At 40.6% G+C, this 26,521-nt stretch overlaps 2 protein-coding genes across 2 annotated transcripts in view; one reads left to right on the top strand and one right to left on the bottom strand.

The window, feature by feature from the left end:
• Rac1 (ras-related protein Rac1) overlaps positions 1-9,943 on the bottom strand; it is a 140,743-nt gene extending 130,800 nt beyond the window's left edge. The window contains exon 1 of the mRNA XM_071586169.1: positions 9,836-9,943. Coding sequence (XP_071442270.1) covers positions 9,836-9,870 — 35 coding nt within the window. The 5' untranslated portion in view covers positions 9,871-9,943. The remainder of the gene's footprint in view (positions 1-9,835) is intronic.
• Positions 9,944-10,127: 184 nt separating this feature from the next.
• Positions 10,128-21,896, top strand: LOC139688629 (WD repeat-containing protein 13-like). Its single transcript, XM_071586186.1, has 10 exons — positions 10,128-10,209; positions 10,322-10,377; positions 10,475-10,597; positions 10,685-10,852; positions 11,349-11,502; positions 14,391-14,570; positions 15,685-15,827; positions 16,730-16,908; positions 19,199-19,317; positions 21,407-21,896. The coding sequence occupies exons 1-10, from the start codon at positions 10,128-10,130 to the stop codon at positions 21,592-21,594; spliced, it is 1,392 nt and encodes a 463-aa protein (XP_071442287.1). The 3' UTR covers positions 21,595-21,896.
• The last annotated feature ends 4,625 nt before the right edge of the window (positions 21,897-26,521 follow it).

Below are 26,521 nucleotides of genomic sequence, written 5' to 3'. Positions count from 1 at the left end.
TCCATCCATCCCAGCATCCCCCATGCGAATACTACAATCCACGCACGCGTCTTGACTCGGCGCGGGCAAGGCCTACAATCCGATCGGGGCGGACTGCGGCACCCGACTGGGAACCGGCTGCGGAGGGGAGTGGAGCCACTGCGCGACGTCACCCAACAAAACGAACGGCGACTTCCTCCCTCCACGTGCCCCCGAACGATACACCCACCGCAGGCCTCTCCCCCTCCGCCGTCGCCCCAGGCTCACAGGTACACTCCCCGGGGGGGAAACAAAGGGAATCACCCGCCCCGACCCCCTTCATTGGAGACGAGAGAGCGGGAGGGGGACTGACTGCATCCCGAAACCCTTCTTCGCTTGACCGCGGAAAAGAGTGAGTGCACCCACAGCTAATTCACCAACAAAACATGAAAGGCACCACCAGGTCTCCAGCACCACAGCAATCAGCCCGAATGTTGGATCGTTGACCCGGGGGTGAGGGTAGAGCCACCCCAACAACGACATACGCACAGAAAGGCGCGTGAAATTCACCCGAGAAGAGGGCAGGGTGCCCGCCCCCTGTGCTAGCCGGAGGATTTGTCGAGTCTGAAAAACCACAGGAGAAGGCGGTTGGATTGAACCCGGGCCCGGTGCTCCACCCACCAGGCGAATACGACCTCCTCTCCCGTTTCCCAAATTGAAACACAAATCATTGGTCACGTCGGGCACCTAAAAGGTTCAACACCACCCCGCAATGGTAAATAAAACAAGCCAGGATATACGTAAACATACATTCTACTACTTCAGGCATCACTTCGTTGAAGTATTTAATATCCATACTAAAAGGAAAGACTTGTACTTTTTCACAGATTTTTCTTATAAGGCACAACGCGTTTCACCGAATTGCGGCTTCATCATGTACAAATTTTCTTAACAAACATTGTGGGAATATATACCCTCACATATATTCCCAGAAATATTGCATATCCTCCCAAAAGGATTATAAATTGACTCTTTCGAGCATATGGAGATAAGGAGGCAAACCCCAACGCGACCCTCAATTGCCATAAGCCATTGTTCCCGTCCCCCTATCCACTCCTTTCCGAGAAACTAGCCTGGAATTGGTCAAACCAACCCTTCAACGCACCTGCCACCCCTCTCAGGCCCTTCTTCCCCTCCCCGTCCCCACTCTGTCCTCAGCGCAAATATTATCGCAATGTTGGTTAAAAAAACTTACCTGATGATGCCGCAAGTCGGTGAAACGCGTGGTACTTAATAATAAAAATCTGTGTAAAAGTAATCTTTTTAGAATGGATATACTTAAACATTCGCCCCACATTACATGCCTCGTATTGCATTGTATTGGTGCATGCTTCAACAAAAAAAGTATTTGTATAATCTTTTGTATTTTTAGTACCCTGAAACCCACCGCAGGGTGTATGGCAGGAGGGTGAACACACATCAGATTAATTTGGAACCGAATATTTTTACTATTACAGCGCTCGGGCAATGTTACTCTGATCCCTTATCCTCGAGGAAAAAGTCTCCTGAAATCTTTAATCTCTCGAAAAGTCAAGGATGAGCAAGATTTCAGCAAGGCTCGCAAAATTACGTTTAATTAATTTTAATATAATAACAGTTTTTCTGGGAAATTATTATTTCGTATAATTTTCAGGTCCAGTGAGAGAAAGAAAAATATGGGGTTCCGACTGTTTTTACGCCATGAAAATTCTGGGGCCGATGCCAAATGCAAGTTCGAGGGATGGTACGAGAGAGAGTAGAGTCAAAATCCACTTCCCTCCCCTCCCGCTCACATTCCTCATAAAAAAGATTATTCGCAAGTGCCTCGGAAACCAACGACTTCAGTGATGGAAGTTCCGCCGCAATGAATACCAATAAACACACCCCAATCGTCACGAACCCCGTATGAAAATTGACGCCCCGGAAAATAACCTGGAGGATGATTAACGCGATGAATAAATAACATTCGCACCGATATAAAATATGCGTGAGATAATGGATTCAAATCAAGAGATGAAGGGGTATTTCTAACGACCAGGGAGGTCACCTTCGGATCTGGCGCAGAGAGCGAGTTGGCGCACGGGAGGTCCGCTTGTTGCTAAGGGTGGCACGACAAACGGGCGCTCTGGTTGAAGGGCGGGCGGACCGACGGACACGAGGGGGCAAAGGGAGGACACGGAGAATTTGAGGAGGAGACCTTCTGCGAAAGGGAAGAGAAAGAGGCGGAAGGAGGGGGGGGGTGCGATCGACCGGGACATGTCCCTCGCTTTGCTTTGAAAGGCGGACTAGACGCCCTCTGCACGAGGAGAACCTCCTTTCTCCCTCCTGCCGCGTGAACGAATCCTAAAGACACATACGGGTGCCCGTCTGATTGGATGTCCCTCTATATAATTTCATTGTTCCCCACTACTCAACGTTCCATCGAGTTCAACATTAAGCACATTGAATTCTTTTTAATGTGAACTTAAATGAATAACATTAATGCACTACGCCAACGGTCAATCGAACTATGACGATAGCAATTTAACTTTGAGAAACAAAAAAGCTATTGTCAACGTGGAAAATTCATTCTTGCGGCGGCGGGACAGAGCCCCCGACTGGCATTCCAGAGGTCGCGAGTTCGATTCCCGCCCATGTGAGTTTTCCACCCAGGGTTGGGGAGTTATTGTGGCTGTGTCTTTATATATAAATGAAACAGTTTCTGGCGTCACTTGGTGGAAATTCTTCACATTGAAATTAAATTTAAAATGCTTCGCCTTTCCATATAAAAATATTTTTAAGTGGAAAAGCGAAGCATTTTAAATTTAATTTCTTAATATGTATATACAACTATAATATATGTAACCATAAACACAGTAATCAACCCGAAGGTCGGTTTAGTAGATGATGTTAGAGATCACCCAGCACTAAGCCCTATACGGCGAGTGAAAATGCACACATCAGGGTAGGGGGGCCAGTTCCTTTCCCTGTGCCGGTTATGGTTTCCCAGGAATATCTGGTACCCGAAAAATCACATAGCTTGGGTGGAGCTGCAGGTGTCCAGTGCCTTGCCCGGGAATAGAACCCGGGACCCTCCGGTCAGCAGTCCAACGCTCTACCCACTGGACTACCGCGACCAACATATATATATATATATATATATATATATATATATATATATATATATATATATATGCACATATATAAATAAATACATATATGCACATATATAAATAAATATATATATATGCACATATATAAATATATATATCTATGTGGAATTTCAAGAAAAACTGTATCGAGAAGAACTTCGAACAACAAAGTTAGACATTAAAAAAAAATATGACGTAGAGGAAGATAGCTTAGGTCCAGGCATACTAGACCATGAGATAGAAAGGGCATTCAGGGAGATGAAATTAAATAAGGCCGTGGGGGTGGATAACATTCCCGCGGAACTACTGAAATGCTTAGGAAAATGTGGGAGGAAGAGGGCATATGGGCTGATTCGGAGTATCTATGAGGAAGGAATTTGACCGGAACACTTTGTGAGATGGGTTTTAGTCCCTATTCCGAAAAAGGTAAAGGCTACATCATGTGAGGACTACAGGACAATAAGTTAGATATCCCACGCAGCTAAAGTTGTTCTCAGGATCATAAACAAAAGGATAGAGAGCAGGGCAAATGATTACTTAGGGGATGACCAGTTCGGGTTTAGGAAGGAGAGAGGTACGCGTGATGCCACTGCAGTAATGACATAATTAATCGAGAGTAATATAGAACACAACCAGGAGCTATTTGCCTGTTTCGTAGATTTCGAAAAAGCGTTTTATAGAGTGAATTTGGAAAAACTAATGAGTATTCTGCAGAAAATAGGAATGGAATGGAGGGAAAGGAGGCTAATCCGCAACCTATACATGTCTCAGACTGCTCAGGTGCAGGTGGGGAACGGGGAGTCCGGATGGGCAGTGTTAGAAAGAGGTGTAAGGCAGGGTTGCCCATTATCACCGTTGCTGTTCAACCTGTATGCAGAGGAAATGATCAAAGATGCATGGGAAGAACTGGATGTAGGAATGGAAGTGGGCGGGGAATTCGTAAAATCAGTTAGGTTTGCTGATGACCAGGTTTAGTTTGTCAGTCAGCCAAGGGGTTGCAAGGATTGCTGAGTGAATTGGAAATTCAGTGCGACAGGTATGGGATGAGAATCAATATTAATAAAACAAAGGTTATGCGATTTTCTAGGAAGAAAAAGGCTAAGCTAAACATAAAAATAGGAGGGCAAAAACTAGAGCAGGTAGAACTGTATACGTATCTCGGTAGTGTTTTGGACCAACGCGGTCAAAGTAGTAGGGACGTAAGGAGAAGAATTGCGCTAGGCAAAGAGGCTTTCACAAGAGGGAGGGAGTTGATGGCAAGGACGTTGAGTAAGGATGTTAAGAAAAGACTCGTAAAAACCTTGATATGGATCGTAGCCATGCACGGCTCGGAAACGTGGTCAATGAAGCAGGAGGATAGACGTAGATTGGAGGCTTTTGAAATGTGGGTGTGGAGGAGAATGGAGAAGGTGAAATGGACAGAGAAGAAAACAAACGAGGAAGTACTTGGTATGGTGGGCGAAGAGAGGGGTTTTTTGGGAGCAATCCTATGGAGGCAGGATATTGACCGGAAGTGGGATGTTGAAGACTGTAATTGAGGGGAGAATGTTAGGCAAACTAGGAAAGGAAAGGAACAGGATAGGGATGTTGGACGGGATGAAGGGAGGAAGAAAGTACTCTGTATATATATATGTATATATATATACACACACACGGTCGAGGTGGTCCAGGGGGTAGAGCGTTGGCCTATTGATCGGAGGATCCCGGGTTCGATTCCCGAGAGTCTCTGAGCACCTGCAGCTCCACCCACGCTATGTGATTTTTCGGGTACCAGATCTTCCTGGGAAACCATAACATGGAAGGGAACTGGCCCCCCTACCCTGATGTGTGAATTTTACACTCCGCATAGGGCTTAGTACTGGGCGAACTCTACCATCACCTACTAAACCGACCTTCGGGTTGATTACTGTTTTTATGGTTATATATATATATATATATATATATATATATATATATATATATATATATATATATATAATGTATAACACTTAGCACTAGTGGACACAGACAAAAACACAGAAACACACAAAAAAAGAGACTATTTTTCGAATTTTCGGTGGTCGTTGCCACCTTTATCAAGGAGGAGAGGGACAGAACTCATATATATATATATATATATATATATATATATATATATTTAGACACCCACACATCATTGTTAATGTAAATGCCATAGAGAAGTTATCAGATTAATGCGAAAATAAATAATTCATAGCTATTCAAGTTTAACATTAGTTGCTCAGTATTATGATTGTCTTGTAGGTATGGTTAATCCAATCTGATGTGACGACAATTTCAATATAATTATTCCAACTACTTCGAAGAATTGAAAAATAATTGAGAGATTACGGGTATGTTTGTATGTGCTGCGACGGGAATCGGATTAATTTAGCAAATCATTAAGTGCCATTCTTCTCCCCCCCCCACGTCCCATTCAGGCAAGCGCGATCTCATCCTCCGGCTCGAAGACAAATGCGCTTCGACACGATAAGTTTAAAACACCCGGTGCTCAAATGAGTCTGGCAGCAGAGAAGGCGGGTATCTGCAATCTGGGGGGTCTGTATCATGGCACTCCATGTTTAGATCCGACATTATGCCATTCAGCCGTTATTTAAACATACTAATTAAGGACAATCATCGGTGAAACCCAGTTTTAACTTTCCGCTCAAGTCGTCCGTCCGAAATACTACATTAAGACATTTGGAGTGGTATTGATATCCAAGTAAAAATATAATTTCGCTTACGGTCGCCTCGTCATTGAAAATGTGCACTGCCTTGCATGCAAAACACGATACGGTAGAGCAATGCGGAAGAAATAATAACTGTCACGCCGGGGACCCCCGAGGGTTCATTCGCATGGTATTTCTGTGGGTTCAACAATGTCGATGGGGTGCCAGGGTGGTGCCCGGATCATGGATTCCCTCCAATCACCCTGCACTGCGATGGCGAATACTCCCTCCGTAAAAGATTCTTGGCATTACGAGAATTAATTGTGCGATTTTAACAACACGGAGGGAGTAAGTATAAACCTTTGTGCATTGCCAGCGGGTTATTCCAACACATAACGGGGGGGCGGGCGGGGTTGCCAGATGGACGTGCTGCTCGAGATATCACTAGACTCAGCTTATATGTTGGCAAGGACGCAGAAACACGCCGAGTTGTTCAACAAACATTCCAGGTCATTTTTGCTATTTTCCACAATTTCAAAATCCTGAGAATTTATAGGTTTGCCAGGCGCAGGGGCAGCCTACAGACGGGGAGTCGAGGACAGGGAGGCGAAGTCCCGAAGAGAGCGAGCAACCGTCGGCCGTTGACGACGGGACTCGCACTGTCGCGAACCTTGGGGGGGGGGGGGGGTTGGGACCGGGGGATGTCCATCCCCCGGTGGACGGAGCCTCCGTCGTCCTCGCCCAGACACGGCCCTCCGCCGGGCGATGGAGCAACTAGAAGCCGGGGGCACGACACGTGTGTCGTCGACGACTCCACGCAAGTTCCCGAAGCGTGGGAGGTGGAACGGGCGGGTTCGCCGATGATCGAAGCGATCGCACGGACGAGATGCGAGCAGCGTCGCAGATGCACGCACACGCAGGAGAGAATGACGCCCTGCAGCACGAGCACCAGGAGGGACGAGAACTTGTCACGTGAACGCATCAGTGAGGATTACGGGGGAGGGAGGGGCCAGGGGGGTAATGCTGGGATGCGGCCAGAGGGCGTGTTCCTCGCAGCTGGGCCTGGGGAATAGGGGAGGGAGGGATGGAGGGGGGCCTTCCCCCCTCTGGAGATCCAGAGCATGTCCTTGGAGGAGCTTGAGGTTCCTTCGCCGGAGGTGTCGCCCTTCCCCCCGCTCCCTCCCAGCGGCGGTTCACTTTCCTCCGTCACTCCGTATCAGTTTGACTAATGTAAACATCCGCGCGAGGAGACACCAGCGCCGAGAGCAATCAACCAACATTTACGTCTTCCTTAAACGTCCAATTCACTCTCGAACAACACAGCACAAGCGCCTCTTTCCCGACACTAATTTACGGAATTCACGGCACACCGCACTTCCGAGAGGGCACACGGGATGGGATGCTTCCGGATTCACTGCAACTCCCAAAACAACCCACTTTCTCACACGAAGGTAGTTCTAAGACTTCTGGGAACGGCAAAAACCGAAGCCTTTTCCTCCAGGGAAAGAATTTCATCACTCTCTAAGGTCCTCGAGAAGTTTTCAGATAACTTCCCTGAGCCATGATGATATGGAACTCATATGCCTATAGATGAAGTCATGAAAACTGGAGATTAACCATTAGTCTGTGTACTCAATTAGTTTTATCCACTGAGTGATACAAGTAATAAGACCTATTATATCTTTGTCACTTGACTATTTCGAAAACTACGGAAATGTGTCTAGACATGGGACCTTCTACCCTAATTTATTTCCCGTAATGTAGAATCGTCCCGGCTCAGATCTACCGCCCTCAGCAATAACTCATTCGCCCTCGGGTCAAAGAAGTAATTTAAAAAAAATGGCAAAGTCATTCTATGGGAAACATGCCGGAACTAAACTGGCACCAAGAAATACGTGAAAAATCTTAATTTTTAAGAATTTGCAATCTTTAGCCTTACAGCAAAGAAATTTTTTCCTTTAGTTACTTCTAGAATTTGTTAACGCTAATCTGCAAACGCATTTACATCTCTTAACAGCACAACTCGGCGAAACGGAGTAAAACACCAAAAAATGTTAAAATATCTTTCATTATCATGTTTTTTATTCACTGGTACATTTCATTTGGATGCATAATTCGCGAAGATGTTCTCGCTAACACACAAATACAAATCTCACCGACACGAACTTGGATGAGGTCCCGAGTCTGGCTGAAATTTACTCTCTTGATTTCAGAACGTGATACAAACGGAAATCGCTAGCATGAATGCTGACACTTAATCATTCAGGTCGCTAATATTACAGAAAATAAAAAGGATGGAATGGTTGTCCTCGCCAATAAGTGTCGTAGCCTTCCAAAACGCAAACAAAAAAAACCAATAATATGTGTACACACGAACAACATAAGACATATATATATATATGATATATATATATATATATATATATATATATATATATATATATATATATATATATATATATATATATATATGTGTGTGTGTGTGTATATATATATGATGATGATGATTTGGGGGTCCTCAATTACAGTCGGGGAAAAAACAAGGTCGTTCATAGGATTAACAAAGGATGCCTTCGCGAACACGGTTATGAATCCCATTTTAGCAGTAATGCTGCGATAATCGATTCGAGGATGCATGCTAAACTAACTATATAGAGGGCATATTTCACGCTAAAAGACGACTGGATACCCCCTGAAGCTAAACGGCCTCGCGGAAAACTGGAAAACTTCCAAAAGATGTTACAGCGTGTGTGAGGATGGGGCTAAATTTGAATTCCAAGCGTACCGTTGGCCCACATAAGGCTACATTCACGCAATCAACAAATCCAAGGAAACTTGTACCAAGAATTACACTGACAATGAGATAAACCTTGGCCAGCTAAACTGAAGGGTTGGTGAAACACTTAACCCTAAGTTCCGATGCACTTGCCGATTACGATGAGTGCTGATTATGATAGTATTTGCCGCATTGCACTATTAATATATTTCCTTAAAATCAGGAGAATTGATAAGGCAAACTTGAAAAGGAGGGCAATGAAAGGGCTGTCAAATATCGTTACCTCTACAAAATAATACTGTAGTCACGAAAACGTGCAACAGTGGCATATTAGCAACCAGTGTGGTAAGTATTGAGGAAGTATAAAATTTATGAAATAAGGTAACTATTACCGGATGGAAGGTAAAAAATAACAAGTCGTCGAGATAAAAATCTCCCTCATCTCCGAGGACTTTATTTCCGATTATGATAAGGAGATAAAGGCTACAAGTATGTATGTAATGGTACATTTAGAGTGTCGACAAAGACCGATCATATGGAAATGAAAATTCAAGAATGTGATAGAACATTCATACTAACCGCGCTGGAAGTGATAGCTGAAGAAAATAATGATTCAACGAAATGTCGAAACCGAGAATAAAGGGGAACAGCTTGGGGATGACGATATGAAATCACCTACAAGATGTGTACTGGTGCGGTGTGGTGGAATTATTTACACACAATTCCAATCAAAAATATTACATTGAAATCACATTGAATGAATTATCATCATATATAAAACCGATGATTCAATAATTTTACCATTTGTTTCCCCTTAGAGATAATGCAACCAATGCACGAAAAATTAAAGCGATGCGCCCTAATTTGACGCAAAAAGCACTTCGTGAAAAACGAAATCGTTCTTACATGACTATCTACTACATGGGAGGCTACAGTAATATTTAAATTTACGATGAAATTGAAAATATTCTTGACCAATTGACCTGATACAAAATAATCCTCTCGTGATGTAAATACATGCAGAGTCCTAAAAATTCTTCAACAACAAGACCACATTTAGACGTCATTTCGGGCAATTTGGCGTTGTAATATTTTTACCCATATGTATAAACACATTCGCTGGTCGCCAGCAAACCATGTAAGACCTTGATATGGTGCTACCAGGTAAACTCAAAGGGCGAAGGATAAACATTGAATGTGTAAAGCCTGTTATCCCTTGACTTATATGAGAATAAAAACTTAAGGAACGAATATGAACTTACCCATCGCCTACAACAACACACTTGATGGCTTGCATTTTCACGACGACACGTCCTCCTTGCTCACTGCGCGCAGGAAATAAGCGTCAATGGGCGGGGAGATGATTATGGTGGGGAACGACAGAAAAGTCAAGTGGAATACCAGTGTATGACTAGTTATTGGGTTATTATAAGAGTTTAAAATAAGAATTTAAACTGGCAACAAATAAAAATTCAGTTCATTATTTTTAAAACAGACTCCTCTGTCTGAATACGTAATATGCTCTTTTACTATACTTTGACCGGAAACGAGCAAATGGCTGCCTTGTGGAAGCAGCAGGTGTTCGCCTTAGATTCTCGTTACAATGCGCACAGAGCTCCTAATCACCCGAATTTTAGTAGGTTACTTGAATTTTGTCATTATTTATACCCAATCTGGGGAAATAGTTAATATTTTCATCCAACTGAAGAAGTAATTTTTTTCTTTTGATTTGATGTTTACTCTTTTAGGGACTCTATACATAAGAAGAAGGAACCAGCTTTTACGAGAATACAATGGAAGTGAGGTTAGGATTCATATTTTTTACATGTTTTTAGTATTATTGGTGAACGAATAGGGTCAAATGTTCAGTGCTTTCAATAATATCGGCTTTTGGTTTTCAGGATCCCACTGTACGGAAACATTATTTACGGTTACGTGGTCAGCTTCTACAACAAAGGTATGGCGTTCCCGCTGACCAGATATCCCAGAAGAGTCGTAGCACAAGTGCCAGGAGCAGTATTAGGGTAATTGAAATGACAAACTGTTGACAGTCACCATTATATGCGTTTTTCAACTCACTGAGGTTTTTTTCCTTGCAATTAATTGAACAGGTCAGTGAATCCCCAGACATATTTAAACTACAAGCAAGTAATTATCAAACTTTGGGACAGGGAGAAGTCGTTCCTACCAAGCAAGCAGAAGCGTCTCGTGCTATTGTTGGAGGAAATACGATTGCCGAAAACTATGCCTTTGTTGGAGTTCATCATATATTTGATCAGGTTGGGCAGTTTCTTGGTTAAGGACAATTTCTTTCAGGCGAATGCTATCGAAGATTTACTGAGTGTTTTATTTGAAGTTGAAATAGCCAAGACTGGAGCGTAAGTCAAGGAACAACGTTGAATTAAGTGCTGACAGTGACTTAGCTTAAAAAAGTGGAGCCCTCCAATTTCCTATGAACCATTTTGTATAATAGTATTTAATGAAAATGCAGAAGTGTTGAACCTGCAAACTGTATTCTATAATATTTAGGATGTATGGGACTGGAATTAGCCTTCTAATGTCTATTCACAAGTTTCTGGTGGGGAACGGGATTCATGGTGTAATATTTTATGCAGAATATGAATAAGTATAATAGTATAAGGAAGTTTCAATGCTTGGAATAAACACTTATTTAAATTTCTCTGGACGAGTGAATATAAGTAAATAAGTTGACATGAAATAGGTGCGCATATTGTGCTCGACCTAGTGAAAATCTCAAAATACCTTTTTTTCCAGCACACACAGGCGGTGACAATGATTAAATTCGGCAACAATGACCGGTCTAGACTGTGCTGTGCATCACTAGATGGCCTAGTTTCCGTCTGTGATGTGGCTGGTGCTCCGCCCAAAGTGCTCTTCATTCTGAATGGTCATGAAAAAGGAGTCACAGGTATTCTGATACTTTGAAACCACAAATAAATTTTAGTTCAGCCTCCCTGAGCCAGTAGTTGATATATTGAAATTAAAATAACATTAAGAAAATCTAAACAGTATAGGCAATCGTCCAGTAAACTTGGAAGTAAAAATTAAATGTGACAAAGACTGATATTTTGGGTCCAGGAGTACTAGGTATAGGTGTAAATAAAGCAGTTGGGGGTATTAAGTTGATTGAGTAGGTAATACTTCCATGGAATTACTTTAAATTTATTGGGATGAACGGAAAAAAAATATGTTCAAATTACCATGTGCATACACTTAGTGAGGGAGGAATTCGTCTTCCATTGGTCATTGTGGGAAAACGTTGTTAGATCGAATTTTGCCATTCACGAGTGAAGTGGTAATTTGGCATGGCTGTTGTGAGGACCGCAAGTTTAATTAAATATGCAGTACGGTTGAGAATCGGTTATAGAACGTTGCATAATAACCAAATGCATAACTAGGAAAAGATGTTTGGTTTTTGGAAGAGGTTGGGGCTGCATGTTATGTCATTGAGATGAGAAATGAATTGAAAGGATTAAAGACTATAATCAGGATGTCTTACTATGCCTCATGAATTTTGAGGACATACCTATTGCTCATTTTCTCCCTTCCATTGAAATCAATTCTACAGAAACAGTAGTCTCGTTCCTGCTTTGATTTCTTGTCCAGTTCTTAACATGCACCTCAAGCTGTGGTCTTTAAGGATCAAATTAAAGTAATCTTTTTTACTCATATTTGCATGTACCTAATCCTCCTTCCTTTGCCTCCATTCATGTATCATTTCCTCCTCAGGAGGTGAGCCAAAATGCCTTTCAGCTGCTCTGTTTCATTGTTCTGAAGCGTAATTCATGACATCAAGTTTAAATGCAATACCATTAAACGATGTATTCTCTTAAGATCCAGTCAGTTTATTATCATTTTAACTTTTGTGTAACTGTTTGTAATTAATGAATTCTTGCTCTTGGGCAAACCTGGGTTCTCCACGGGTTCTTCCAAACTTTTGTTCTCTTTCGGTCCTCCTAAATAGTTGTCTTCTGTGAACAATGGAATTTTAATTTTTGCAGTGTTACTTATGACATCCCTTTCTTTCAATTCGCTGTTGCAGTAAACATTTGAGACTTTGTCATTTATTGGTATTAATTTCATCAACACTATCATTTCAGCTCCTCTTTCAACAGGACAAGAACTAAATCCCTCATCTCCGAGAAAATAAAAAGCATTAATTATGAATTATTGACAAAAAGAAATTGAAATTAAAAGCGAAGCATATGAAAGTACTTGGAAGTAAAGGCGAACACAGACTATTGCCTTCTAATATTGTGTCTTCCCTCTATTCTGGCAGGCTCTTCTCTCTTAGTTTTCAGACATTCTGATTTGCATTTCTTCTTATGCAGCAGTAGTAGTAGTAGTAGTATTTAGGGAAGGTGACCGACAGCTGAGACTATTTTCACCATTAGCGTTGGATGGGAAGAGTGGAGAGAAACCCAGCATTGGCATTAGCCCACTCTTGACGAAAGGCGTCAAGGGGTCTACAGTTTAGCGTCCCATTCAACGGATGGTGTACTCACTCACTCAAAGTGCCCGCCACAAAGGGGATGCCACTGAACAATATTTGCAGTCTCCAGCATTTGAATCCGGGCCCTCTGATGGGGAAGCCAGTGCTCTAGCCACCACACCATTGATTCCCTTATTCTTTTGTTTTCCATGCCATGTAATATGTGATCCTCTTTTATCACTTGAAACAATATCTTTTCTTAGTTCCATAGGAGCTCATTGGGATCGCATCATTAATGTTCGGGCTGCTTCATTCTCGGAAAACCTACGATAATATTGCTGTCCAGGTAATTTATGAAGGCAGTCTTTTTAAACTCTTTGAGCATCATTCCATTATGAAAACAATGTCTTAATTACATTTCATTCCCTTACTGGTGTACAGCAGATGAACAAGGTATATTAGTGGGAATTTTTTTCTAGTGTCTTTGATTTTTAAACTTGGTAAAAAATCTAGATGTCATGATACGATAAAGTGTAGGAAAGCAGCTGTGATCCAAATTCAAAAATGAATAATTCCCCCATGAAGCACGTTCCAGTTTCCTTCATGGGTTTTACACCAAGTTCAAATTTGGTATGACACCCCCCATAAGTTGCTGCTGTCGTCGTATCCATAAGTCAATGTGGGCCCCAACAATTCATATTTATTTAACAAATTAATTTTGTCAAAATTGAGACTTAACAGTCCCTTCTTCCACCAGACTCCCATGCATACGTCAAAGACCCGTGGCCTAGGTGGAGGAAAACCACCGAGGCTGGAAGCGAACCCACGTCCTTTAGGCCGGCAAGCATGGATGTTACGGCACTGGCTTCTTGCTATGGTTTAACCCCTGGAGAAGGCATATCTTTTTCAGTGGTATCCCATTCACTACTTGAGGTGCTTTGTGGAGAGCACGTAGAGTGAGGGCACTGTCAGTCGGATGGGGCGTTAAACTGTAGCCTACCTTTAATGGAAGGCACCTTACCCTTGGTGCCTTCCATTAAGAGTAGGCTAATGCCGACGTCGAGTTTCTCTCCACCCTTTCCCCTATCAAAGCAGTCAAGTGACCTCGACAATTTTAAGTCTCCATCAATAAATTTCATGAGAATAAAATTAGCTGTCAAAACAACCAATGCATTGTATGTAATTTCTTGCTTACAGAAGCTTGTTCCTGAATGATCACGTTGTTTAGTTTCGTTCAAAAATTGTTTTGACTGTATCATTGAATAATAGCATTGTCCATTCTTCCACAGTATTATATTAGATCAGAAATATTACATCCAGCTCGGCTTTCAGGTGTGGATTCAACTGTTGGATTTGCATTCTAGGCTGTGATTGGTCCATATCAAATGACTTGTTGGTGAGCAGCTCTTTTGACGGGACGATTCGCCTCTGGGAAGTTGGCCAGCAGACGGGTGAGCCACGTTGCCTGCGAATCGTCCGGGATCAAGCCGGAGCGGAAGTGCTGTCCTGCCTATTCCACCCTGTCAATAACAACTTCGTTATAGTATCCTTATCCTCTGAATGTGCACTGAATCATATTTAATGCCTGGAACAATTATGGGTCAAGAATGCAGTTTGCCTTATGGCCTTGGAAAAGTGGGTAATTTAATAAAAAAGCACATCCTTGTTAGAACTCCTGTTTTATTGGCTTTTAAAATGTTTGTGCAGGTTCATTATTTGCATTACTGTTTCTCCCATTTTTATTTCTCTTAACTTTTTTGTTTAGTTATGATTTAATATGTATTATTTTTTAATGTTCTTTTGACAGCCATCATTTCATGTACCTATATTAGAGTAAGTTGCCAATGAAAACTCGAAGAAAGAGTATGAATGATGTATAATTAGTGCCAATGTCTTATTTAGAATTTTAATCGTACAGCTTTTAAATGTCATAAAATCAAATCAATTGTGATCAGGAAAAGTTGGTAGCTAAATTTTAAATAATACAAGTTCACTTGGATGAAATCATTTGATATGAAAGTTTTAAAAGTGGTAAAATTATCTTTGTTGCAGTCTTGAGGGAGTTTTTGTTGCATTAATGTTTGTATGTGCGGATGACACTGGGTGTTTTGCAGGGTAAACATGTCATTGAAGGAAAAAACTGAGTGTACCTGATCCATGTGAAATCAACACCCAGTACTAGTAAAATATTGACTGTAGAAACCTTGTCTGTGAACTTTAATGTTCATGTGGAGTGAGTGTCTTGGCTAGGTGGTAAATATACTCGGAGAAAGTGGGTTCGGGTGTTCTTCCCACGTGACCCAGTGATGGTGGTGGTTGGTTTAATTTTGCTATTTATGGGCATTGTGAAGCCAGGAATACCAACCCATAAAGGAAAACATTGTAAAGGAGATGTTTTGAAGTAAATTTTCTCAACTCCACACATTCAGCTTGTATAAATTTTATAGGCATCAAAATGCTTTCTGGCCCCAGGGCCGATTCCTGCCCACTGCACCATGGGCCCAAATATGGTGGTCTTGTGTACATAAGGTTCCAAAGCACCAAATATTTATTTGATTAGTGGTCATCGCCATTTGAGATTCCTTTCATTGTGTGTCTGTATTTTGACTAATGTAACAGTTTTGCGATCACCGTGTTTTCCTTAATGTTCTTCTCATGCTGGAAACTCAAGTGGAATGGTGGCTGTGTTAAATATTTCGACCGGAATATATCCACGGGGAGGCAGCAGTAAAGTGGGTGGCAAGATTCTCGCCTTGACATTTGACTCTTCTGGACGACTCCTGTGGTGTGGCAACGACAAGGTATCTAACTGCCCCCACAGAGTATCATATTCCGTCCTTCAAGTGGCTCGCACAATTGCTTAATTTCAACAATCAAAAATTGCCTGGCTGTGTTTACGAGAGATTCAGACTTAATGAAACATATCTTCAAACATGTTCTTATTTCTGTTAATTTGCTGAAAATTTTACAAGTTATAGTAAACATACCATCCGTTTGTAGGAATTTGGTTTTGATGCAATTAAAGAAAAAAACTTATCACTCTAAATAATTGTGCTGCTCTGATGCGGAAAGGGACTTTATTGTATGTGCCCCATGCCATACTGTGTAGTGTGTGTATTGAGAGAGTGGGGAAGTGGTAGTCCAGTGGGTGGAACATTGGACTGCTCACTAGAGGGCTCGGGTTTGATTCTCAGACACAATTCTGGGCACCCTCATTTTCATTCAAGCTTTGTGATTCTTTTGGTACCAGATGATCCTGGAAAACCGCAGGTGGCACAAGTATAGGGACTGCCCCCGTCATGGTATGTGAATTTCACGTGCCATTGGGCTCGGCACTAGGTGAGCTCTACCCTCGCCTATCGGGCTGACACGCAGGGGAGATAACAGTGGTTATTGAGAGCGCAATTAATGACATCAGGGGCTTGCTGTCCATATTTCCTTTCATTCCTACCCCTCGCCTTCCTTTAATAGCATCATTCTTGGAGTTGTAATGCTTTCGTGGAACTCAACCTGAGAAGGCGGATTTTACACTCTCTCCCAAATTCTCTTGTTGGTAATTTTTCCTGATGGCAGCTAATTATTTTAAATTTTGCTCAATTTTGGTGGTTTGTGAGACAGAAGCCTGTCTTTCAGATGCAATGTACAGAATGTGCTGATAGTTACATTGACCATTGGCGTTCCTGGGGTGTTCTCCTCTTTCCAGGGTACAATAGTGTCATTCTTCTTTGAGCTGGGCTCCGGTAGACTGAGCAAATGCCGGCGCATTAGTGTGAGTGAAGGCAGTGCCATAACGTGCCTTTCTTCCCGTGCATGGATAAGCCGTGAAGCAAGGGACCCATCATTGCTCGTCAATTGTGCTGCGAATGCCATCTATTTGTTTAGGTAAGAATGCCACTCATGTGGCTGGCAGGCATGAGGTGGCTTTTGTCTCACATGGAAAATTTGAGAGATAGACGAGGTGGATACTTCATAGAAATTCATTTCTTAAGTTCAAAGAAGATAGAATCAAAAAGACTTAGCGTGTCCATTGGAGAGAATTTGTTACTGTCGAACAGTTTCGCTGCACTCATCATCCGGACTGAGTCGAGATGATGCTGCAGTGTAGGGAAACTAGTCTGCAGTAATAAATTCTTTCCTGTGGACACGTAAAGTGTTTTTGATTCTTCCATCTCGCTTTTTAAATGGGTAAGTTTAAAGTTGAGTTGGTTGAAGAAAGAATGATGACTTAGTTTTAAAATTTTTTATTTCCTTTTAGTTATTTTGTTTTTATATAATGGGCACTCCTCACCATTTGTGCATAATTTTTCACTTAGATCCTAGTCAGTCATACCTTACCTGAATATGACGGCGTTTGTCTGGAATATGAAGCGTCAGGGTGTGTCTGGTGGAAGTGGTGGGAGGGAAGCGGGGGGGGGGGTGGGGCGAGACGGTTGTGGGATAAACTCAAATTTGGAGTGTTGTACTGCTGTCAGCTGGAAGTCCTAAGATTCTAGTCGGTTGGGAAGTCCGTCAAAGTTCACCTCCAATTATGAGCATAGCTGAAATATGTTATTTGTTAAAAAAAGACAGAAAAAAGGTGCAGAAATGTGCTTTCAAGTTATAATGATGGAGATGTAGATGATAGTATTTTTAATTTGGATTTGACACCAATTGAAGGAATCGTTACTAGTGGACAGCGAGAGAAAGAAAACTGCATCTGTGAATGACCTTGGCAGAACCCCCTTCTCCACTCCTTTTTTGTGAGTTGGATCTCGACTTCCTTCTGGATGTGCCACGCCAACAGAATTTTTTCCACTGTATTGTACTGAGATTGATTAAAAATGTAACTGATAATACAAACTAGTATGCTTGGCATTTAATTAGCCAGAAAGAAACTATCTCTGTGATCCACTTGGAACAATTGGTAGTATGTCATGGTAGAGGGAATGAAGGCTTTTCTCAGGGGAGGATTCAGATTTTTCACTGGATGAGTTGGAGATACTGAATGTTTTTGGCTCGATTGGCAGTGAGGCTGTACTGCCGTAAGTTTCATAGTTTTCCCCTTGAGCCCCAGTTTAGTTAAAACGGAGAAGATACTGCACTGCATCGTAAAGATATTCTTTAAAAATGCAGAATCTGTGACGACCACTTGAAGGAAATTCCGTCTCCCATTCAATATTCCATGCAATGGTGCAATTTCAACCAGCAATACCATTTTGCTTTGGGTTCAGAACTTTCCTGAAAACCGGATGTGCATTTAAAAAAAACTGGGAGGCAGTGTGAAGGCGACCACATCACCTTTAAAGCGTTAAAGTTGTGCGTCGTGCAATTGGAGAGAGCCCCAGCCAATGTGCAAGATGACACGCTGAGTCACAAGGGAAATCAATTCTTCCATCAGATGCATTTTCACGGTCTAAAATGCGATCCCTACGAAATGTCGATTGTCCAGGAGGTTGAGCCTCTAGATTTTGTGAGGAGATATTTTGCTGATATAATGAGAGAAATGTTGGAAGGAGAACCTGGGAGTGTGATTCAAACATCAGATGAGACTCATTTTCGCCTAAATGAAGTGTTGATGAAGCAAACTGGCATTTGGCATTGATTGCCAAATTATCCATCAACAACTGCAACAGCGGCTACGTTTCTGGTAGAAATATCAATTTTTACCTCATTCATTATTCTAATATTGTTTTTTCATTGATTTCTGTCTCAGCTCAGTGGCTGACAGTTGTTAGGTGAAGTAAAGAAAATCAGGGGACATTTGGATGTGATTACGCTTAAATTTCCATCAATTCATTCTTCCTATTTGCCTTGCTCAGAATTGTTAAAGAAGGTTCTCCCTGTACTTGAAGACAAATTAACCCATGAATTGATGAAAATGAAAATTTAAGTGATAGTTTAGCATAATCATTAGCCATTCTATGTATTTATGCTCATAAAAACTATAAGCTATTTTGACCCCGATATTTGTGTCCAGGAACTGATCACTTTCTAATTCTACATTGAATTAGTATATTGATAATTTATAGCAGTTTGAGTATGAAATTTTAATATTACAATTTTAATATTAACATATAGTAAAGGTTTTGTCAATTTAATGCCTTTTTAATTTAATGTAAAAGCTTTCCCCATACATTTAAATGCTCTACTTGTAAAAGTTCTATGAAATTGTTTTATATTACTTTTTTTCCAGGGTACGAGACAAAGAAGGTAGTTTAGTCCTCCGAAGGAAGTTTATAATTCACCATCAAAAGCAGTTGGTTCGCTCAACGTTTTGCCCCATCATGTCTTTTCGACAGGGAGCTTGTGTGGGTGAGTTTAACGAATAAGTATATGTTCGTGTCAGGATTGCAACCAGGGGATAAGGGTGGTGTGCTGGCTAACGACTGGCTTCCCACTAAGAAGGCCCGCGTTCGAATCATAGAGATGACTGATATTTTTCAGTGGTTTCCCAATCCCTACTGGAGGTGCTTTGTGGAAAGCACTAGGAGGGAGTACGCTGTCCGATGAATGGGACGTTAAACTGTGGACTCCATGGCACCTTTCGTTAAGAGTAGGCTAATGCCCACACTGGGTTTCCCCCTCACTCTTCCTCCATTCCCATCCATCTCTAATTGTGCAAATGACCTTAGCTGTCTGTCACCTTCCCAAAAAACTACTATTATTTCATAAGTAACACAGTTTTAGGCATAACATTATGGAAATCCTTCATGATGAAAGAAGATACTTGGCTTTTGCACAGTGAATATTTTTATTACAACCTAAGTTTTATTACAGCATAAAATTTTCAGGTTCAGACCTGAAGATGTTATCCTTTAACGAAACCTTGGTCGTAGTAAAAATATTCCATGTGGAAAAGCCAAGTGTCTTCTTTGAAGCACCTGCCATTTGAACGGAATGGCAGGTGGACCCAAGGGACTGCATTCATTTGGTGGGTGCATGTTCCCGATCAGGTGTGTGGGATTGGAACAGGGGTTCCACTTCTGTTGAAACTAAACATATATAAGCGATATCTCTTAAAGCAAACCTGACAGAATGAAATGCTTCTGAAAGATCACACAGAAGTAGCCTTGTGATTTATCTGGAGGCAAATGGTTGCCATACGTTTGGGTGCTACAGCCATGGAGAAAACCGAGTCGTGGAGGAACGCGTACGTGTATTTAATATTATACAGTGGAGTCCTGATGTATATTCCTCCATTTAATGTTTTAATGTCTTTAAGTTTACATGCATTAGTGCACAAGTATCATTTGCTCGTGATATGTGTTTGTGGGGAGTAGGTTGAATGGAACTCTTTATGAAATGGTGATTGTCTCTGGACTGTCAATGTGAAGTTGATCCTCATCCTCCCCATTCCAGATCCCATGGCCCTCTGACATTTTCCTCTTTGTTACACGAAGAGACACCTGTGTAGCCAGAAATTTCCATCATCAGATCAAGGCTTAGGCAAACAGAGCATTGCAACTTGCAATGGACACTAATTTAATACTTAGGTCAAATCAATGAAATTTGTACCCTGTGACATGAAGATAAGAATATGACAAAGCTAAATTTTTGCATAAAAAATTTACAATCACTCTTCATTGAGTAGCCCTAATACATTTTCCAAGAAACTCCTGAAGGTATGAACTAAGCTTCATCTTGTATGCTTTTTTATATCAATTCAAAGGTTACTCTTTATCCATCTAATAAGTAAAGTTATTCAAGTGTTACAGTTTTGGTAATCTCCTCATCAGGTTGTGTTTATGGATTTTTAATCAGGAGTTAACTCTGAAAAATGTTATCACAAGCAGGAGATAACCTTTTAATATCAAACCATTTGCTGGATATTCCATGTCGGTGTCATGCTGCCCGTTGTTGGTCCGTGGGAATGGTGGAGATTAGACCCCACAGGGTGAAGGGTAATGTTTTATTAAATGACTGATGTTTTTGAAATCATTTAACCTCTCCCTTCTTTTCCATTTCCAACCTGAGACCTAGATAACTTATTTGGAGTATCATTTGTAGTGTTGTAAGCTAACTTTAATTTTAATATGTAATAATTCCATTTTGTCATTTATTTGTGTATTCAATAATTAAGAAGTTTACACATTTCATAACTTTGGACCATCATAATAAATGCAATTGAACCATGGATTGATTGGTAGAAATAAATGTGTCGAAATTCATTATTTGACTTTATTATGAATAACTAAACTCATTGAAGCCTGGAACTGTTTTAATAATGCCAGGTTATTTTGGTTTGTTTTTGCACGTAATTTCTCTGAAGTCATTTATGTTTTTCAAGCCACTGTTAGTGATGAGCTCTAAGTAAATACCTACTTCATTTGCAATTGTCAGGGCAGTTGGTCATGAATGTGTTGAAAGAGAGAGTTGATTTGTCTTTTTTCTCTTGTTGTAGTGACAGGGAGCGAAGACTCGTGTGTTTACTTTTTGGACATAGAGCGTGAAGGAAGGCCAGCGACGGTGAACAAACTTCAGGGCCATGCCTCCCCTGTGCTTGGCGTTAGCTTTAACTATGACGAGTCACTTTTAGCAACAAGTGACTGTCATGGTTTGGTTATTGTATGGAAACGTGAAAAGCGATGATACCAATATATTGTATGGAATACCTAACCACGGCTTCATTATTCATCCACATTAATGATTTGTAAATGTGCCCTTTTAAAAAATATTTTTTAAAAGTTACTATAATTAGATGAATTACATTCTTTGTGTCTGATTCCCTAATTCATTCTTTTTATGTTTTCATTGTCGTTTTCTGCAATCACTCATTCCCAATTTTAGTAAATACAGAGCTTGAGAACATTCCCAGAAGTTGCCATATTGTTTGGCATGGCTTTTACACAAAGTACATTTTATGCCACATGTACGAGGGTCATCCGGAAAGTAGTACCCGTTCGTGCCGCATGAAGTGCTGACGACGCGAGTAGCCGCTGGACGAGGTCAGATAGCTTCAGTGGCTTGTCTGCCTTCTCTGAGCCAAGTTGCGTGACGCTAGCATTGCCTGTGTTGTTTCTGTGATTGTTTACAATGTTTAAAAAAATTGAGAACGCCGCCAGTTGTGAAGTGAGGGCAGTGATTAAATTCCTCAATGCAAGAAACGTTCGCCCATGTGATATTCATCGCCAATTAAAGGAGGTGTATGGAGACAATGTAATGGACGAGTCGTCTGTTCGGCGGTGGTGTCGCAACTTCAACATGGGGAGGGGGAACACACACGACGATGAGCGTTCGGGGAGACCGTCTGTCATTACAGACCAACTGGTGAGCTCAGTTGACGAATTCGTGAGGAACGATCGGCGCGTCACAATTGATGACATCTGTGAGCATTTTCCCAATGTTTCTCGAACAATTGTTCATGAAATTGTTAAACACCATCTGCATTATGCAAAAATTTGTGCAAGATGGGTCCCTCGCGTATCTCAATGAGCTGGCGGCGAAGGACTATGCAGCAGGAATACAGAAACTTGTCACACGTTATGACAAATGCCTTAATTTGCTTGAAGATTATGTTGAGAAGTAGTTTAAAGTATCCTCTTTCAAATAAAATTTTTTTATGTTTGTTAATATTTACTTTTGTGTCTTTATTTCACGAACGGGTACTACTTTCCGGATGACCCTCGTATAATTGTAATTTTTGCAAAAATTTGTCTCTTATATACTTTTTACTAAATCAGTGGTACAATAATTTTTTTGTCAAATATTGACAAATTAATTAAATAAGGAGATGCATGCTAGTATTGTGGAACTCTGGAGTCGAGCATCAGTCATCTCCCACCACCTATTACTCATTGAAATGTTCACTCAAGCTTCATGTGCAGGAGGTTAACGCAGCAAATGTGAAAATGCTGTTGGTATGATAAGGACATTTTGGAAACCGTGATTCAATGAGAATTGCATCATGGTCTCTGTCATCATCAGCTCAAAAGGTCCTGCAATCATTGGTAATCTTAAACTGAACATTCTGATAAGTGTTAACATTGTTTTGGTGGGTGTAGATCCGTAGCCAAGCATTGACAATCATCATTTAGACCCACGATGGAAACGAGCGCAAACAGATGGGTGATGCACACACAATATTTTGAAATCCATCATTTGTCCAAAAAATGGCTAATCGTTGCAAGATTGCTCCGCCTCAATTTTATGTAATCATATCATCTTTATTTCACATTGCAGCTTACTTAATCCTTTATCCTTAAACTATACCAAAGATTCCGGTTGTCCTTTAAGTTTGTAAATCATGTTTGATGTTATTGTATTAAGCATATTGATTATATCACCCTAATTCTGTGATTTTAAGTCTAAGAAATTTGAAGGAAGAACAATTCTATGCATATTTCTTTCTTCTATTCAAAACAAATCCTACTGAATAAACATAAAAATTGAGAGAATTTTATTCAGTGGGAAAGAGATCATGATGGGAGTTATTAAGGTGAATTGGTGGACATCTATGTGCTTTTCTATTTATTAAAGTCAATTCCATTGTTGCGCTTGTCTTGTTAAATAATGATGTAAATAAATAAATTTTCCTTTTATTGATGTTGGTGACTTGTTTTTGGGGGCCTTTGAGGGGAGCCCTGGGCTCATGGTCCATGGTGCCAACCCACGCTTAACCTTTAAAATTGCACTGACCGTCCTGCTGGCTGGCTGGGATTTTTCTGCACTTGTAATTTTGACTATGAAGGCATAAACATTTTAGGCTCTTATCTCATATGTTTTTAGAGATGCTTAAGAAAAATTTAATTCGTATTTGTTTAAAATATATTATTATTAAATTTTTAAATGATTAAAAACTTATAAAGTTATAAAAAAACTGAAAAAATAGGAAAAATTTACTAATGATGGCAATTTTCCCCCATCAGTTTTGACGAGCGTGCCATCCATGTTCCTACAAACAGGCATTTATCCTATATTTATTTTTGTGTGGTAACTCCTGAAACATATGAACACAGGATGACAAGGCACTGTGAACCACCAACAACTATTCATTTCAGTGCCTCAGAGAAGGCGTAAGTGGCATCTGGCTTTTCTCAGCCCAAAATTAACTAAATTCATAATTGCTAATTAGTTACTGGAGGAATCAAAAACATTATAAAAGTCCTGTAAAGCTTGTTTGGTGCTTCTACCTTGACCAGAAACAAACTTGATTCCTGGTTAAAAAGTTATTCTGTTTTTGGAAAATTTATTTAAAATACATATTTATAGGTGTATATTTATTTATTATAATCTTCTGTCAGCTCAATGTACTTTTCTCAGCGTTTCTCCAACTTCTTAAAGTTGTCCAATATGTAGGATTTTGGAAGTTCCTCAAAATAGTCCTCTGTTTTGGCGATGACTGCATTTAATGTGAATCATGTTCCGTCAAACCGTTAATTCAAGTTAAAGGGATAAAAAAGTTACTGGAGGCCAAATCTGATGAATACTGTGGATGTTGTAATATTTCAAACTTAAATGCAATAATTTTCGCTACCCACCATCTACTCATATGTGCACTAGTGAATTGTCTTGATGGAAGAGAATTTTTTCCATTGACAAATGATGTTTTTTCTAGATTTCTTCGCTCAACCTATGCAATAGCAATACTCTTACGTAGGTATTGACTAATCAGGATTGCAATCGAAAAGTGCCAAACTACTCTTCAAGTTGATCCCATGGTTGCTTATTTTTTCTCCACTGTGAGAAAACCCAGAACCCAACTAGCTAATATTTTTTCCATCTAATTTTTTGGGCAAAACTGAAAACATCGTACCTTACAATATGTCTGCCAACCTCACTTCATGAACACTCAACACCATATGATGGATTTTGTCATCTACTCTGGACAGAATTTCTACCTACACCCTTGATTGCTTCCATGCTTTCTTTTTCATGTGGGCCAATTTTTTACAGATTCTGTTTATTTTTTACGAGGGTAATCCCAGAAGTACCCGACGAAAAATTTTGGAAACAAATGTATTTATTTTTTAACATAATCACCTTTCAGCTCTATACACTTTTCCCAGCGATGTTCAATAATTTCGATACCCTTTTTATAATAAGAACTGTCTTGCTCCTCAAAATAGCCATTAACTGCACTCGACATCACTTCTTCACGGTTGGAAAATCTTTGACCACCGAGCCATTTTTTCAAGTTTGCGAACAGAAAATAAACCAAGGGGGCTAAATCTAGCGATTTGGGTGCACGAGGTAGCAATTCAAACTTTAATTCATGAATTCTGGCGATTGCAATAACGGATTTGTGAGGTGGTACATTGTCTTGATGAAACAACACTTATCTTCTCAAAACTTGTTGTCTCAGGCGTAACTTTAGGGAATTTGCATAACATATTGAAATGTAATGAAATAATTGACTTTGTAATTCCACACACTTTATTTTAAAAAACATGACCCAGGTTTCGACGTTGAACGTCATCATCAGGTCTGATTATGACGTTCAACGTCGAAACCTGGGTCATGTTTTTAAAATAAAGTGTGTGGAATTACAGAGTCAATTATTTCATTAAATTTCAACTATCTCTCCGCCAAACGTGGCCGCTTGATTTCTTCACTTAAACGTTGCAAAAAGTTCTCATAATACTCGCTGTTGATAGTTTTTCCTTTTTGGAGATAGTAATTGAAAATTATCCCAAAAAACCAATTCCATGACCTTGCCTGCCTTCTGCCTGTGTCTGTGAAGTGGTCTTCGCCTTCTTTGGAGTCAGTTTTCTCTTAATAATCCATTGTTTTGATTGTTCTTTTGTCTCGGGTGTGAAGTAATGCACCCATGTTTCATCAATGGTTATGAAACCGCAAAAATTCTGCTTTGTTGCCGTGAAACTTTGCTAAACACTCAATTGAAACATCTTCACGACACTGGCTTTGCTCGAGTGTGAGCACACATGGCACTCATCTTGCAAACAGCTCTCTCATGTCCAAACCACACTTTTTGAAATGCCTACTATGTCTGCTAGCTCGCCCACTTTCACTCAAAGATCAACCAGTACCACTTTGGGAGTTTCCTTCACCGTTTCTGGAATCTCCACCTCATTTGGTCGACCAATGCGATGCTCGTCTTGACAGCTCATACGGCCTCATTTAAACTCTGATGCCAATATATTATTGTTGTACACGAAGGAGCAGACTCACCCGGAGTAGAATCCAGTTCAGCTTTTATATTGGTTTTGGCTGAGGCCTTTCAAATAAAAGTATTGTATCACATAACGATGACCAATATTCTCCTTTTTCACAAATTTACTGAAAACATTCACTGTTGATGGCTGCCAAACAAATACTAAGCAGATATATGCTTTATAGATGGCATACTTTCTAATACAGTGATATTTTTCAAACAATTACTGTCATCTCTATTTCAGGTCGGGTACACCCGAGCCTTCCCATGTATATCCTCCAACATATTTTCTGCAACCTTTAGGCTTGAGCGTGCATTGTACCACATGGACAGATCACAAAGGTCTTCTGCACACCTGCACAATTCTTTTGTAAAAAAGACTTGCCTAGCTCCACCTCATTGGAG

Source organism: Hetaerina americana, unplaced genomic scaffold (assembly GCF_022747635.1).
Source record: "Hetaerina americana unplaced genomic scaffold, ioHetAmer1.1.p SCAF_21, whole genome shotgun sequence".
NCBI classification, from domain to species: Eukaryota; Metazoa; Arthropoda; class Insecta; order Odonata; family Calopterygidae; genus Hetaerina; species Hetaerina americana.
Note: the sequence above shows the minus strand (reverse complement) of the source record. Positions and strands in the feature narration are given on the sequence as shown.

Bases quoted from the DNA above. Each gene is read 5' to 3' on its own strand.
- LOC139688629 (XM_071586186.1), top strand. From the start codon at position 10,128: ATGGCTGCCTTGTGGAAGCAGCAGGTGTTCGCCTTAGATTCTCGTTAC. The intron at 10,598-10,684 runs GTAATTGAAATG...TTAATTGAACAG, and splicing joins GTGCCAGGAGCAGTATTAGG to GTCAGTGAATCCCCAGACAT. The intron at 10,853-11,348 runs GTTGGGCAGTTT...CTTTTTTTCCAG, and splicing joins TTCATCATATATTTGATCAG to CACACACAGGCGGTGACAAT.